This window comes from Eleutherodactylus coqui, chromosome 4 (assembly GCF_035609145.1).
Source record: "Eleutherodactylus coqui strain aEleCoq1 chromosome 4, aEleCoq1.hap1, whole genome shotgun sequence".
Lineage (NCBI taxonomy): Eukaryota > Metazoa > Chordata > Amphibia > Anura > Eleutherodactylidae > Eleutherodactylus > Eleutherodactylus coqui.
This window is the reverse complement of record NC_089840.1, coordinates 134,364,728-134,379,441: the sequence shown is the minus strand read 5'-3', so window position 1 is coordinate 134,379,441 and position 14,714 is coordinate 134,364,728. Positions and strand designations below refer to the sequence as shown.

Below are 14,714 nucleotides of genomic sequence, written 5' to 3'. Positions count from 1 at the left end.
AGTTTGGCTATTTATTCCTACAGGGGATTGTATCAATATATACTACTACAGGAGGCAGTATGGCTATTTGATACTACAGGGGGGCAGTATGGCTACATATTACTATATAGGGACAGTATGGCTCCTTATTTACTCCAAGAGCACAGTATGGCTATTTATTACTACAGGGAGACTGTATGGCTATATATTACTACAGGGGAACAGTATGGCTCCTTATTTACTACAGGAGGACAGTGTGACTTGTTACTTGTTTCTCAGGGGGCACTGTGAGTTGCACTGTAAAACAGTATTTAGGGGAAACCATGTGTGGCACTATAAAAATGTATCTTAATATAGGGATTATGGATATGAAAAAGTAAAGAACCATGGACTGGATGCAGAAGAAAACAACAATGCTTATTAGAGATTACATCAGTGTGATTCAGAATTGCATTGCTAATTCTGCCACTGGCTCCTTTGATTAGTCCTATAGTCACTGTGTGTTCTGTACAGCGGTGATGGGTAGTAGCATTCCTGTTTGTGAACTGACAACTCCCATCATACCTTACTATTGTTTAGGTCTCATTAGGAAGTACAAAATTAAATAGCAGGGGCTATTGATTTTAATTCTGGTGCTATATTTATGTACTGGGCTTGGTTCTGGTGATGTATTTATGCTCTGAGCTTGGTCCTGATGCTGTATTTATTTACTAAGTTTGGTTCTGGTGCTGCATTTATGTATTTAGCTTAGTCCAGGTGCTGTGTTTATGTACTAAGCTTGGTTCTGGTGCTATATTTATGTACTGAGCTTGATTCTGGGCTGTATTTATATAATGATGTGTTCTAGTATTAATGACTACAATAACATATATATTTGTATTATTGTAATTGTTTTATTGGATTATTAGTTTAGGGATAACTTTTTGCGTTGTCCTACATTGTGGCTATTTCATACGCATAATTTAATCACCCAGGTAGGGAACGTGTTAAAAATTTGAGTAGCACTCCTGAAAGCACCTCCTCCTGATAATTTTGAAACTGGCCACCATCAGACATTCTTTGCAAACTGGTGAAATCTGGGAATAAAATTTTTTAAAAGGCCTCATTTGTTGGATTTACCCAAAGGATAACAGCCAATAATACTTTCAACTCAAATCTAAAGCAAAATTAGTTGCAGCATGCACTGCGTGTCACTATTTTCCCCTGCAAGCTACAGGGCTACATGCAAGCCCTGTCAAACCCCTAGCTTCTGGTGGCGTCAAGGTACACCAGTACCGGGTAGGAGCACCTCTGATTGCAAGGACTTCTATTCGAGTACCAGAGAGGCAGTTGCTCCCAGTACTAGAACAGAGATATCTCCATAAGCATTCATTCACGTGGACATATTTTCCATCCGTTTCCTAGTCCGTGTATTTCAAGGACAGCATATTGACCCATTATGGGCAATTAGGCTATTCACATAAGCTATTCTTTCCCACAGACCAATGGTCCATGTAAAAAAATAGCAGCATGTCCTATTATGGTCCATGGAACATGCACTTGGCCCCGAGAATCTCAAGCACAACTCGCATGCGCCCGTGTGAATAGATCCTAACTGTTGAGCCGGGTCATTATGGATTCTTATAGGGGACACACTGAAATTTCCTACTAAAATTTATTCAAACTGTAACTTTTGGTTGAAATCTTGGCTTTATTAGGTTAAATAAAGTAATTGTTACATTTTCTTAGGATTTCTGATTTTCTTTTTACTTACATCCTTAGGATAAGCCGTCAAAAGAAGATCGGAAGGGGTCGATTTTTGCCACACTTGTCAATCAGCCAAGAATGGAACCAAGTTGTATTATGAGGCAATCCCAGAATTACACAGGTGTGCCTGGTTAACAATGAAGATGATCAGCAGGGAGCAAGGAATTAACCCTTTCCAATTCAATTTGTATCCTGGTTTTCCTAGGGGTCTTACTCTTTTTCTGCTGTTATACAACAGCGCTATATGCTGGCTAAAGCCAGTACTGCATGAGGTGACACGTTGGATAGGCTCAGACAGCAGAGAGGCTGGCAATATACAGTATGAGAACCCCGACGGACGTCTTCCAACATCGGAGCTATACAGCCTTAAATCATAATGTCTTCAGACGTCAGACAGTGGATTGGAAAGGGTTAAACCCCAACCAATTGAATATTGATGGCCAAGAATAGGCAATTGATACTGTAGTCCTCCTCAATATAAGTGATGGATCTGTAATGCTTAGGGATGCTGCTTCAACAATTAAACCAGGTGTACCTATTTCCCAAGAGTTGTATTGTCAGAGGGGAGGTGCAATTGCAGGGAGAGCAAGAGTTTACTGTGTGTGGTGCAGTAATCTGACCATTAACGATCGGTTGAAGTGCAATATTCTGGGAGCAGTACTGGAGTTATGTCTAGAAAGAGAAGCTGAGCACTTACTAGACTGGTAAAACAGATAAGAGGACAGTGGTAATGGCTCCTTCACAAGGACATATTTTCACATGTATTTGCGCATGTAACATTTATGCACACAATACAAAGAGAATAGAACCCATTGATGTCAATGAGTTCATATACATCTCCGTATTTTGTGCGCGCATTTCGTTAGTGCAAAAAAACCGCAGCATGCTCCACTTTTGTGCACCAAAGGTCCCCATAGAAGTCAATGGTGGTTGAGAAAATGCGTGCGCAATATGCAAGGACATGCGTGAAACACTACGTAATTTCGCTGGAAGAAGAACGCATCTGGAACTAATTTGTCATTTCAAGTGGAGAGTCTTGTTTGCCATTTGCAAATGAACATGCCCTGCGGGCGGAAAAAGTTCAGTAAAATAGTTTTAGCATTGCGCATTTCAGAGGAAACACAGTTTAAAGTTTGACTTGGAACGGAGATCTGAGTCAAAGAAGTGGGCTGCACCTGCCTCTCCTCAGCCAAAGCTTGTAGACTACCAGCTCTCTCCATGCACATAAGGAGAGAACTGGTAGCCAACATGATGTGGGCAGAGAGGCAGGTATAGCCAACATCTTGACTCAGAGCTCCTTTCCACGACAAATTCTATAACACATGCACGGAAGCAATGGACATACCTGTCGTGGGATCATGCTGCTCGTAGTTCGGGCAGCATGAACCCGATGCACTGCCGTACTTGTTGCTGCCTGTAAAGAAACCATTGACGCAACTACTTCTTTAGTGTCCTCCTGCAGTCATTATAGATCTTACTGTTGTTTGCACAGAAGTTTGCACTAAACATAATCAGTATTCCAGAACAGAAAATTCTATTACATCAAACTGATGACATTGGTCATTTCTGCCATGTTTGCCTATGTATTGCATGGATAATCTTAGTGATAAATTGCACTACAGGGGTTTCCCTCAACCTATGACTGTTTGGTTGCAAATTACATCTCTACTACTGTTGAACTTTATTCCTGTGTATTCCCATGGGTGTCTTATTCTGACGTATGTTTTACTAGTGACTAAAGGTTAAAGCCAGATTTAAAGACCCTAGATTGGATAGAAATCAGCAAAGCCAAATCCCACGCAGTTGGTTAAAGCCATTCACTTATATATAAGAGAGCAAAGTGGAGAGAAAATTCAAGTAGCAGGTTAGATGGAAAGACACTAATGTAGACAGCAATAAATGTGCCAACCAATGCAGACTGATAGATAGTAAGAAAAACCCAAGCAAGATACTAAGAAAAGCAAAGACCATTAATAGCCGAGTCAGAAGAGAGAAACGCAAGGAGGTGAACATACGCTAGAGACCAACCATTGTCAAGGAGAAGGAGAAGAATTCCCGTAAGACCTGTGACCGAGCCATCAATGACCATGAGAGTGCTTCTACTTGCTTTCTTCGTGGCATCCTGTGGTGGACTCAGGAGGTAAGCCCGTATAACGCTCAGAATTTATTTTCTTTTCGGTTTCATGTCAATCTACACAGCACTTTTCTACAAATGATAAAATGAAACACATTTACAATTTTTGCTGTGCCAAAATTTTAGTGGAAATTATTTTAACCCTTTAAAGACAAGGCTATTTCTGTCCTAGAGGACCAGTCACTCTTTAGCGGTATTACCCATGTAGAGATTTAATGGCTCTAATTTTTTTTCCTAGCCTGCCAAAAGTATTCTTACTGCATTTGTTTTTCTGTCACATACAGTGTTATACTTTAGTACCTTTTTTCCAATGAAAATGTTTTCTGGGTTTTTTTAAATTATTTTATTAAGGGTAATCTGTACAAAATGCCAAAAAAAGATTATTTTAAATTTACAGTTCCTTATTTATAAAATTATTCTATTTATGGTAAAATAAAACACAGGAACAGGTTTGTCATTTTGTTTTGGATGTTATGATATGATTTGTATAATCTTGATTTACAGAGCAGCTATGGTGACAGTTTAGTTGGCATCGGTCTTTTTCCATTTTTCACATATATTTTTATTTTATTATGTTATTTTTTAAAATTTATTTTTGTAACTTTTTTAACACTTATGTCCTCAATGATGTCATATAAGACCTCCTGGGAGACATTCACACTCTAGTTTTTTTTTATTTCACACCTTTTCACTGTAACTGGAGCTTCCATAGGACCCGGTTAAAGGGGAAAAAAACTCCTTTAAGAAAAACAGGGATCGCATGCTGTATTCTGTACAGGAGTCAGAGATTACATTGTATGCTGCTGACAGACTGTGCGAGAATAATGGAACTGTGTGCAGAGCCCAGCCCACATGCTGTGCTCTGCAAACAGCTCTAGGAGGCCCTTTTACATGCAAATGAAGATGATAAAGTGTTAATTGACATTAGTGTGCATTAACACTTTATGCAAAACAATCGCTAAAACTGTCAATCTTTCAATCGTTTGAAAGATTGTCTTTGCATGTAAATGGGCCATTACTCTTGCTGTGTTACAGAAAAAATGTATTATAATTGAAAATCTGGAAATGAAATTTAAAATTTACACTTTCCTCCTCCACTTAAATTCCTGTGAAACACCTAGAGATCACAGATTTCACTAATCCAATTTTGAGAACTTGGTTGCAGTTTTTAAAATGGGGGGATTTACCGCAGAGCTGTGGGTAGCTATCCAGGCGGCTCAACCTCCCTCCAAGCATCTTCCATCCACCTGTGTAATCGATGCCACATCAAGTTGCTGCACTTTCCGGGCTAGAGGGGTTCCTACAAGATATTAACTCCTGTCCCATGACTTTTGTCATGTCAGTGTAAAATGACAGGAACAATAAACATCAACTAAAGAACTAGCAAACTGATACAGACAGAGAGAGGACGCTGCCTGAGATGGCTTAGAGCAGTGATGGCAAACCCTCATGCACATGCAAAGTATCAGCGGATGTGAGGTGTTTTTCTATTTAAAAAAAAACTCCCATCACTTTAGAAGTGTTTCCCATCGTTTTCAATGGGAAACCTCGCGTTGGAAAGAACGGGATTCATATTCGTACCCGAAATTTGCATCTTGCAACCACAAATCTTGTGTGCGATTTTTCGCGGCCATGTGAAAACGGCTTAAATCAGCCTGAGGTATGCTGCCACACGCAGAGTGGCCTCAGTAGTAATAGTGTACTCTATATTGGTCACAGAATAATAGTGCCCACCACAGTGCCCTCCGTAGTAATAGTGTGCCCTATATTGGCCTTAGTAGTAATACTATTAAAACTGGGACCGATATAGGGGACACTATTACTAATAGAGTTCCCTATATCAGCCCCAGTAGTAATAGTGACTCCCACAGTTGCCCCAGTAGTAAAAAAGCCCCTGAGACTGATATATTTATCTCCTGCTTGTCTTCAAGGCAGCTGCACCTCTGCTTGGTACTGCTGCGGATAGAAAATGTGTGTGCACCCAGATTCCTCCTTCCTTTTCCTCTTCTCCCATGGAACCAAGCAGGAGAGGTCAGGGTAGGAGGAACCCAGGTGCACACACTACGGTCATTATGTGCATCCCGCAGAAGCGCCAGTGAGTGATTACCACCCAGGGAGCCGGGGGAACTTCCTGATTGGTAATCACTTTCATAGTGACCCAATGTCCCGAAAGCAGGACAAAAGTCTTTCCTGCTTAGGGACCCTTGGAACAGTAGGACACAGGGTCCCAAAGCGGAACAGTCCAGCCTAAATTGGTGATGTCTGGTCACCTTATTCTAGTAGTACTAGTAACAAACGGTGCACATGTCCACAGAGGGGGCTCTGAGTGCTCCCTCTGGCACGCATGCCATAAGTTTACCACCACTGCCTTAGAATCTACTAGGGAGGGGAAAGGAGACAGTAGGCGAGGGTAGGAGTTGCTCATGTTGTGCTGGCAGCAGGACCATTGTAAATTCCAGGCTTTTGGAAGAGGTAGGTTTTCAGGTTTTTTTAAGCTTTCAAAGGTGGTGGAGAATCAGATATGTTGGGGTAGCAAGTTCCAGAATATCGGCCTCTCACTAGCCAAGCCAGAAACCTACTGCACATTGAAGTGAGGCAATCAGCCCGAAACAGCTGTCCTTGTATGGTTTCTAGCTTTGGCTTACAATTCCCATCATTGTTTCACGACTTGTTTAAAAAGTCTAAGACTGACCTGCAGGAATTCTGCCTTCCAATAGGTGGTTGCAGAGGTATTGTTCCATCTTCCCAGTTGCATATTTGCCATAGGAGCATGGATGGCCTAATATGTCTCCTCAAACCTTCTAAGTGCTCTCCTTAAGGAGGAACAATACCCTTCCTAACCCAGAGTATAGGTGACACATAGGAGAAATCCTGGAGGCAATTATGTGAGGAGCAGACTAGAAGAGAGCAGAGAAGAAGGACTTCTGAAAAAGAGAGATTATGTGTGAGAAGTTATTGGGATAATAGGCAGAGATGTATGGAAGGGACAGGTTGTAGATGGTCTTGATAATATCTTGAATTTGATTCTCTGGACAATGAATAGCCAGTAAAGAAATTGGCAAACAGGAGATGCAGGAGAGTAACACGAGGAAAGGTGGATTAGCTGGGCAGCAAAGTTAAGGATGGATTGGAAGGGCAAAAGTGCACTGGATGGGAGGTCACCGAGAAGGATGTTGTGGTAGTCTAGATGGGAAATGATGAGGGAATGCTTTAACATTTTAGATCACTCGTGTTGAGGAAAGGTCTATCCAAGAGCTGTTTTAGAGCTGGAAGCAGCAGGAAGCAGATAGGGCTTTTAAAAGGAAAGGGCAGAGTCAGTTACACTGAGATAGCAGACTCTTGGAACTGTTGTAAGTATGAAGCCATAGATTGTGATTGGTAATGCTGATGGTGGTGTTGAGTGAGGTGGAAGAAAGATGATGAGTTCAGTTTTCGAAAAGTTGAGTTTTAGGAACCTGGAAGAGAAAAAGGTATATAAATTACATAGTTAAATCACCGTATACATTTTTAATTATTTTTATATATTAATACATGTTTTATTTTCAAGTACAGAATACCAAAATTATAGACCTCGCATCCCTGAAATCTTTATTCAGCTTCCACTCAGACTCATATCTATAAGAAAAATAAATTATGTTTCTCAATTTCAGGGAGTTAAGGAGGACCTGGCACAAGGGTTGGACTACTGGGTGTTGCTGCTATAAATGGTAATCAGGTAGCAGCCACACCCAGCTCCATATGCATGAAGGTGTCTAAAGGCCTCTTTGCCACATTAGAAATGACACAAGACATCGGGGGTCCTGGTACAGATTTTTCCTTGGGCACAGAAGCTTTAAGGTATGCCTCCTAATTGCCCCCAGACCGTCAGAAAACATTATAATGGGCACCATATATTCTAATGAGTGTATGTAGATTAAGTTCTGATACCTCCAGCAGCTCCTACACTCTAACAGCCCAATGAATATCATACAATACGTACCTGTATCCCTTCACCAACTGTTGCTCAAAATGTCAACTGGCTTCCTCAAACAAATGAACATTCAATTCAGCCATATGTTCACATGTTAGAGAGTAAAGCCTTAGCCAAGCAGCTCTGGAACTGGATTAGTGCCTGAGGAATAAAAGTATTGGGTGCTGAAATTCAACATCCTCAACCTTCCTTTTCCCTGAAATCATCTGTCGGTGGAAAGTTGAGCCGCCACATACACATCAGAGTCGTCCAACTCTGTTGGGTTCAGATGACTAAACTCTAATGTGCATGAGGGTCTGTAGTGCCACTTATGCAGTCTTGGGTGCCATCTGCTGTATCAGATTCCGTGGTTTATAGAAGTCTGCTCTAGTAACATGTTTTCTTCAATGCTTGTCCTTTTTCTTAGTTGGCTTTCAGTTTTTCCTTTCTAAAAGCCGCTGATTGCTAAAAGATCGCTCAAATGACAGTTTGAGTGACAGCTTTGAGTGATCATTTTGCATAAACTATTAAGTAGCTACTTAATAGCAATTAAGTGTGCAAATGAAGCCTTAGCTAAAAGCAGTTACTAGCCTGAGGGCTATTATCTGCGCTCAGATCCTTTGTTCTCCAAGGGAAAACAATGCTATCAGCACTCCCTGTGCAGAACTGCTGATAAGACTGAAGGACGATTTTTAGGTTGGACTGAATTTAACGATCAGCTAGCAGTGCCCGAAAAGTGCATGATGGGCGTGCATTTAAACGCGGCGATGAAATCTAAAACGATCGCCGATTAGAGATTTTTCTTTTAAGCGGTCATCTGCTGGTGTAAATAGGCCTTTATTAACCAAAGTACATTGTTTAACCAACGATGTGGACAAAGAGTGGCGTAGTGTGACGTACTGGACCTGTCAATTAAAGACAATGGATTCTTAGGTTTTATGTGTGTCTGTGGAATAAAAGAATATCAGTTTGAAATAATTGAACACAATCTCATTCCAGCAAGAACGTACTGAAGAATGCCTTAAATAAAGCAGTGGAGAGTCGTCATTGAGCATTTACAGTCTTTCTTGTTCAGTGGGGGTTCAATTATAAAACCTGTTTTTAAAATAACACAATTGCCAAAAAAATAAAAATCATAATTTTTTCCTTTTGCTTTGCTTAGATTCATTCAAATACTGTGGGGTCAAAATATGCAGTACACCCCTAGATAAATTTGTTAAGGGGTCTAGTTTTCAAAATGGGGTCATTTGTGGGGGTTCTCTATTGTTTTGGCGGCTCAAGGGCTTTACAAGTGTGCAATGGGCCCTAAAACACCTTCAAGCAAAAGGTCTGTTCTGAAAGACATTGGTGCAAACAGACTTCATCCCGGAGGGGTTGAATGAACGTATTTGCACAGGCATTTCTGTGCGTTAAAAATTCACACGTATAACGCAACCAAGCAATGCATTTGATTTCAAGAGCTTCATTCAGACGAACGTGTTTTTTCCACGCAAAATATTAATGTGAGAAAAAATAGGACCCGCTCTAACTTTCTTGGCTGTATATTTTATACGGAGCGTAAAAAGATAGATCTTACCCTTTCTTTTGCCATGATACGCAGCAAGCTCCAGTTAGACAGTTATGGAAGCAAAAAAACAGGGAGGGAGTTACACTGCGTGCAAAGCTGGGAAAAGAAGACAGCTCGCCCTAATTTCTTCCAATCTTTGCTTGCAATCGCTTCTGTGTCCTTTTTTTACATTCACGCAGCAGCGCCCGATGTGAATGGCTTTAAAAAAAAGTACATTATTATCGGGATTTCATTGTGTCAAAAATTCATTCATGCAAATAGACGTTCCATACGGGCGAACACATATATGCATACGGTCGTCTGAATAAGCTCTTAAGGCACTTTCACACGACAGTTTTTATGTTCAGTTTTTTGTGAGCCAAAACCAGGAGTGGGTGCAAAATACGGAAGACTTGCAAATCTTTCTATTATACTTTCTCTCCACTCCTGGTTTTGGCTCACAAAAAACTGAACATAAAAACTGTTGTGTGAAAGCGGCCTGAGAGCTTATTACCACAAGCGTATATCGGACGGCGTTTTCACAGCCGGCCGATATACGCTTCAATCTGAGCAGCCCCCCCCCCCCTCCCCGTCCTTCCCTATCCTTCACCGGCTCTCTGTGTCTCTCTTCCACTCTGGCGTTTACATTGAGAGGGGGCTGGATGGGGCGGGGCTAAGCTCCGCTCTGTTGCGCCCACTCCCATTGCTGGCTATGGACAAGGGGAAGGGAGGGGGCGGGAACTTAGCTCCACCGCCATCCTGCCCACTTCCATTGCAAACCGCTCGGAGGGGAGGAGAGAGGGAGAGAGCCGGTGAGATGGAGGAAACGGGGGGGAACTGCTCAGATGGAAGCATATATCGGCCAGCCAGGAAAATGCCGGCTGATATACGCTTGTGGGCATACCCTTTTAGGCCTTGGACAGACGACCAATCTGCAGCTAGCAGCGTTTTCGGCAAAACGGGCCCGATCAAAGGAGCGCTGTCCAACCCATTGAAATTCAATGGAGCCGGCAATACAGCCAGCTCCATTGAAAGCAATGGGCTGCCGGTGAGCGCGGGATGAATTTTCGGGAAGGGCTTAAAAATATAAGCCCTTCCCTGAAAATCATCCTAAACTGTGTAAAAATAAAAAAATATATATATACTCACCTTGACCCTGCAGCCGGAGTTCAGCTGCTGCCAGCCGGCAGTTCTCCTGAACTGCTCTGTGTAGTATTCAGCAGGCGGGGATTGAACCCCTTAGTGACCGGGCTTTTTTGCTTTTTTCCATTTTTGTTTTTTCCTACTCCCTTTTAAAAAATCGTAGCTCCTTTATTTATCCATCGACGTCGCTGTATGAGGGCTTGTTTTTTGCGGGACGAGTTGTATTTTTCAATTGCACTATTTATTGTACCATATAATGTACTGAAAAACTTTTTAAAAATTCTTAGCGGAGAGAAATGGAAAAAAAAACAACATTCCACCATTTTTCGGTGCGTCCTGTTTCTACGGCGCACAAACTGCAACAAAAACGACCTGATATTTTTATTCTATGGGTCAGTACGATTACTACAATACCAAACTTATATAGTATTGTTTTTGCTGTAGTACTTGTATTTTTTTTTAAGATATTTAATTTTTTTCAATTATTTTCTGTGGTCATTTTGTGCGCGCGATAACTTTTTTATTTTTCCGTTGACGTAGTTGAGCAAGGGCTCATTTTTTGCGGGATGACCTGCAGTTTCCGATAGTATCAATTTGGAATACATATGACTTTTTGATCGCTTTTTATTGCGTTTTTTCTGGGAGACAGGGTAACTAAAAAAATGCATTTCTGGCGTTCTTTATTTTTTTTTTTGGACGACGTTCACCGTGCAGAAAAAATAATGCACTACTTTGATAGATCGGACTTTTACGGACGCGGCGATATCAAATACATATTTTTATTTTATGATTTAGATTTTTTAATAATAGATATGGCAAAAGGGGGTGATTTAAACTTTTATAACTTTTTTTTTTTTTACAATTTAAAAAAACTTTATTGATCTTTTTTTTTACTTTACTTTGAAGTCCCCCTGGGGGACTTTAACATGCGATGCTTTGATCGCTCCTGCAGTATGACGTAATGCTATAGCATTATGTCATACTGCTTTTTTACAGGCAGTCTATGAAGCCACCCTTTGTGGATGGCTTGATAGGCAGTCTGCTAAGGCAGCCCTGGGGCCATTCATTAGGCCCCCGGCTGCCATGACACCTGCACGGATCCCCCGATCTCACCGCGGGGGGGGGGCCGTGCGGGACCCCCAAACAGCGTTCGGGGGATTTAAATGCCGCTGTCAGAATTGACAGCAGCATTTAAAGGGTTAATAGCCGCGATCGGCCAAACGGCTGAGCGCAGCTATTGCCCGCGGGTGTCAGCTGTAATAAACAGCTGACGCCCGCGCTGTATGGAGGGAGATAGCGGCGCTACCTCCCTCCATACACGTCCTGCAGCTGCAGGACGTAAAAACACTATAGGGTGGTCACTAAGGGGTTAAAATAAGGGGCAGCTCTCAGCTGTCATTCAATAGCTGAGAGCTGCCCCTGATTGGTCCTTGCGCTGAGCCAATCAGAGGCAGCACTCACTCACCCATTCATGAATTCATGAATGGGTGAGTGAGAGCTGCCTCTGATTGGTGAGGGCTGTGACCAATCAGAGGCAGCCCATTCAGCAGGCGGGGATTTTAAATCTCCGCCTGCTGAATACTACATAGAGCAGTTCAGGAGAACTGCCAGCCGCGGCTGAACTCCGGCTGCAGGGACAAGGTGAGTATATATTTTTTTTTTACACATTTTAGGATGATTTTCAGGGAAGGGCTTATATTTTTAAGCCCTTCCCGAAAATTAATCCCGCGCTCGCCAGCAGCCCATTGCTTTCAATGGAGCCGGCTGTATTGCCGGCTCCATTGAATTCAATGGGCGAACATCGTTCTTCTCTGCCACAGCTGTTACAGCTGTGGCAGAGGAGAATGATCTTTGTAGTATATGTTCTCCATGGGGTCGGCGCTCCTGCCGCCGGGCCCATTGAGTGCATATATAGAACACAAGGAATCGCAGAACGCAGATAGGCGCGATCTGGGATTCCTCGTGTCCTATAATTTATCGGACATCTGCATAAAAAGCGGCCATGTGACCGATGCAATGGTTCTATATATGTGGAGATTGCATGCGCAAATCGTGCGAAAAAACGCCCGTCTGACTGAGGCCTTGGTGTGTAAATATGCAGAAAGATAGAATGTTAGTTCTATTTTTCTTTTGCTAAACCAAAATCGGCACACAAAATATAGAAATGTGAATGACCCATTCTAATGAATGGGTTCTATTCTCTGTGTATTCTGTGCTCAAATACTGCCATATGAAGCTGGTCTTAGGCAGGTATCACCTGGGCGTAAACACATTTACACCATGCATTTGTGCAATGGGTGTTGCATATTTCTGTGCATGTTTTACTGCACTTTTTGTGGAAAAAAATACACAACCATGCTCTTATTCATTGAAATGGGCAATTAGTGTAATTACTTCAATATGTGCTCTTTCACTGAAATGTGCAGGAAAATAGAGCATTATGTGTATTTGTTAGCACTAACAAAATGCATGTGAACAAGTCTATTGAAATCAATGAGTTCTACTGACTGCATATTGCGTATGCAAATTTTTCATGTGTAAAGCACTGAACAAATACTTTTGTGTAAATGAGGCCTTAAGCAGGCCATACTAATGCGATAAATATTAGTGGATCCTGCTGTCTTTGACAGGATCCACTAAGAATCTAATGTCAGTTACGAATATAGAAATAATTACGATTGTTGTATTTATTATTTTCTATTTTCCTCACTTCTTTTAGTGTTGTGCATTTCTTTATCCTCTGCTTTTCTAAATTTTAATTATTAAAATGATTGCGCAGCTGTAGATAAAAGTGTGTTTTTTAAAGAAACATTGCCACTTTTGTCCATGGCCTTTATCTAGTATTGCAGCTCAACCCAATTTCCTTGAATACCAGGCGCAGTTGACTTTTTTTCTTAATACTGGAACACCCCATTAACTTCCAATGCCTCTGAAGCATCTCTGAAAGTCAGTTTGGTGAAGTTTTTAACGTGTAAACCTACAAGTAGATTCTAAAAAAGACAACAAAAGAACTAAAATATTAAAACTAACAAGTGCACTTGAAAAGCCTTTATTAAATCCCCATATTCATATTACAATGTCATAAATCAACAAATATTTTAGATTAAAAATATATTGCAAATGATTTTATACTTTATTAATCACTCTGTCATTTCTATTGTAGGATCCCACTCCGAAAAATGCCATCAATTCGCGAGACCCTGAGAGCCATGGGGGTAAAAGTCGCCGATGTATTCCCACAACTAAAGATGACAGGATCTGGACATCCTAATAACGGAACAGCCCCAACACTTCTTACCAACTACTTGGATGTGAGCAACACAATACTACACACATACACTTGTATAAACTGTATGTAGGGGACACTATACCTAGTCTAGAATAGCAGGCACCATGGAACAGCCCATGCTAGCAACATGTTAAATATCATTTTTAAAAAGGTGTAAAATACAAGGATTGCACTTTAAAAAGGAAAAAAAATCACATGGACCCATCAAAGAGAACAAAGCCAGTGATAGTATAAAGCATATATAGTCTGTGATAATAGCGACAATACATGGAGACAACACAACATTTTTAGAAATATTGGTGCTATGAGAACCCTACACATTGCTGAACTAGTGCATGCCTAATCATTGTGATATGGAAGCTGCTGGTGTGTTTAGGTGCATGGTATGATTAGCAGAGAGGAACTGGACAGTAAAAGGCCGAGTGCACACATACCATGTGTGCAAGTTGCATCCAAGAGATTCCACCAGCAGTCCATGTACTGTCTGATTTCCACTGACAGAGCGAAAACACATATATTATTAGCATGTCCTATTTCTCATCTGTGATATGGTCAGGAATAGGACATGCAATGAGTTTTTTCGAGCAGACCTTCAGTCTGCATGAAAAAACTTCAATCTGCGTAACCCCACAGGCTATAATGGGGTCCTGTGCTGTCAATGAATTAAAACAGACAGATGCCTTACAAGTCTCCTGACACCTTTTAGGTTCTTTCCTTATTCCTAGAAGAGCATAAATGGCCTTATAAATCTTTTCACACCTTTGTGGTTCTCTCACCTATTCCAGAGGAGCAAGGATGGCTTTATAAGTCTCATCACATGTCTAGATGTTCTTGCTATCCCTAGAGGAGCATGCATCGCCTTATCCCCTTCCTTAACACGGGCAGCACAATACGCCAGTGTAACGGAGGCCTAAGGGAAATTTTACAC

General features: G+C 41.4%; 1 protein-coding gene across 1 annotated transcript in view; it reads left to right on the top strand.

The window, feature by feature from the left end:
• The first annotated feature begins 3,654 nt into the window (after nucleotides 1–3,654).
• REN (renin) overlaps nucleotides 3,655–14,714 on the top strand; it is a 39,741-nt gene continuing 28,681 nt past the window's right edge. The window contains exons 1-2 of the mRNA XM_066600125.1: nucleotides 3,655–3,865; nucleotides 13,661–13,808. Of these exons, the coding sequence (XP_066456222.1) occupies nucleotides 3,807–3,865; nucleotides 13,661–13,808 (207 nt within the window). The 5' untranslated portion in view covers nucleotides 3,655–3,806. The remainder of the gene's footprint in view (nucleotides 3,866–13,660; nucleotides 13,809–14,714) is intronic.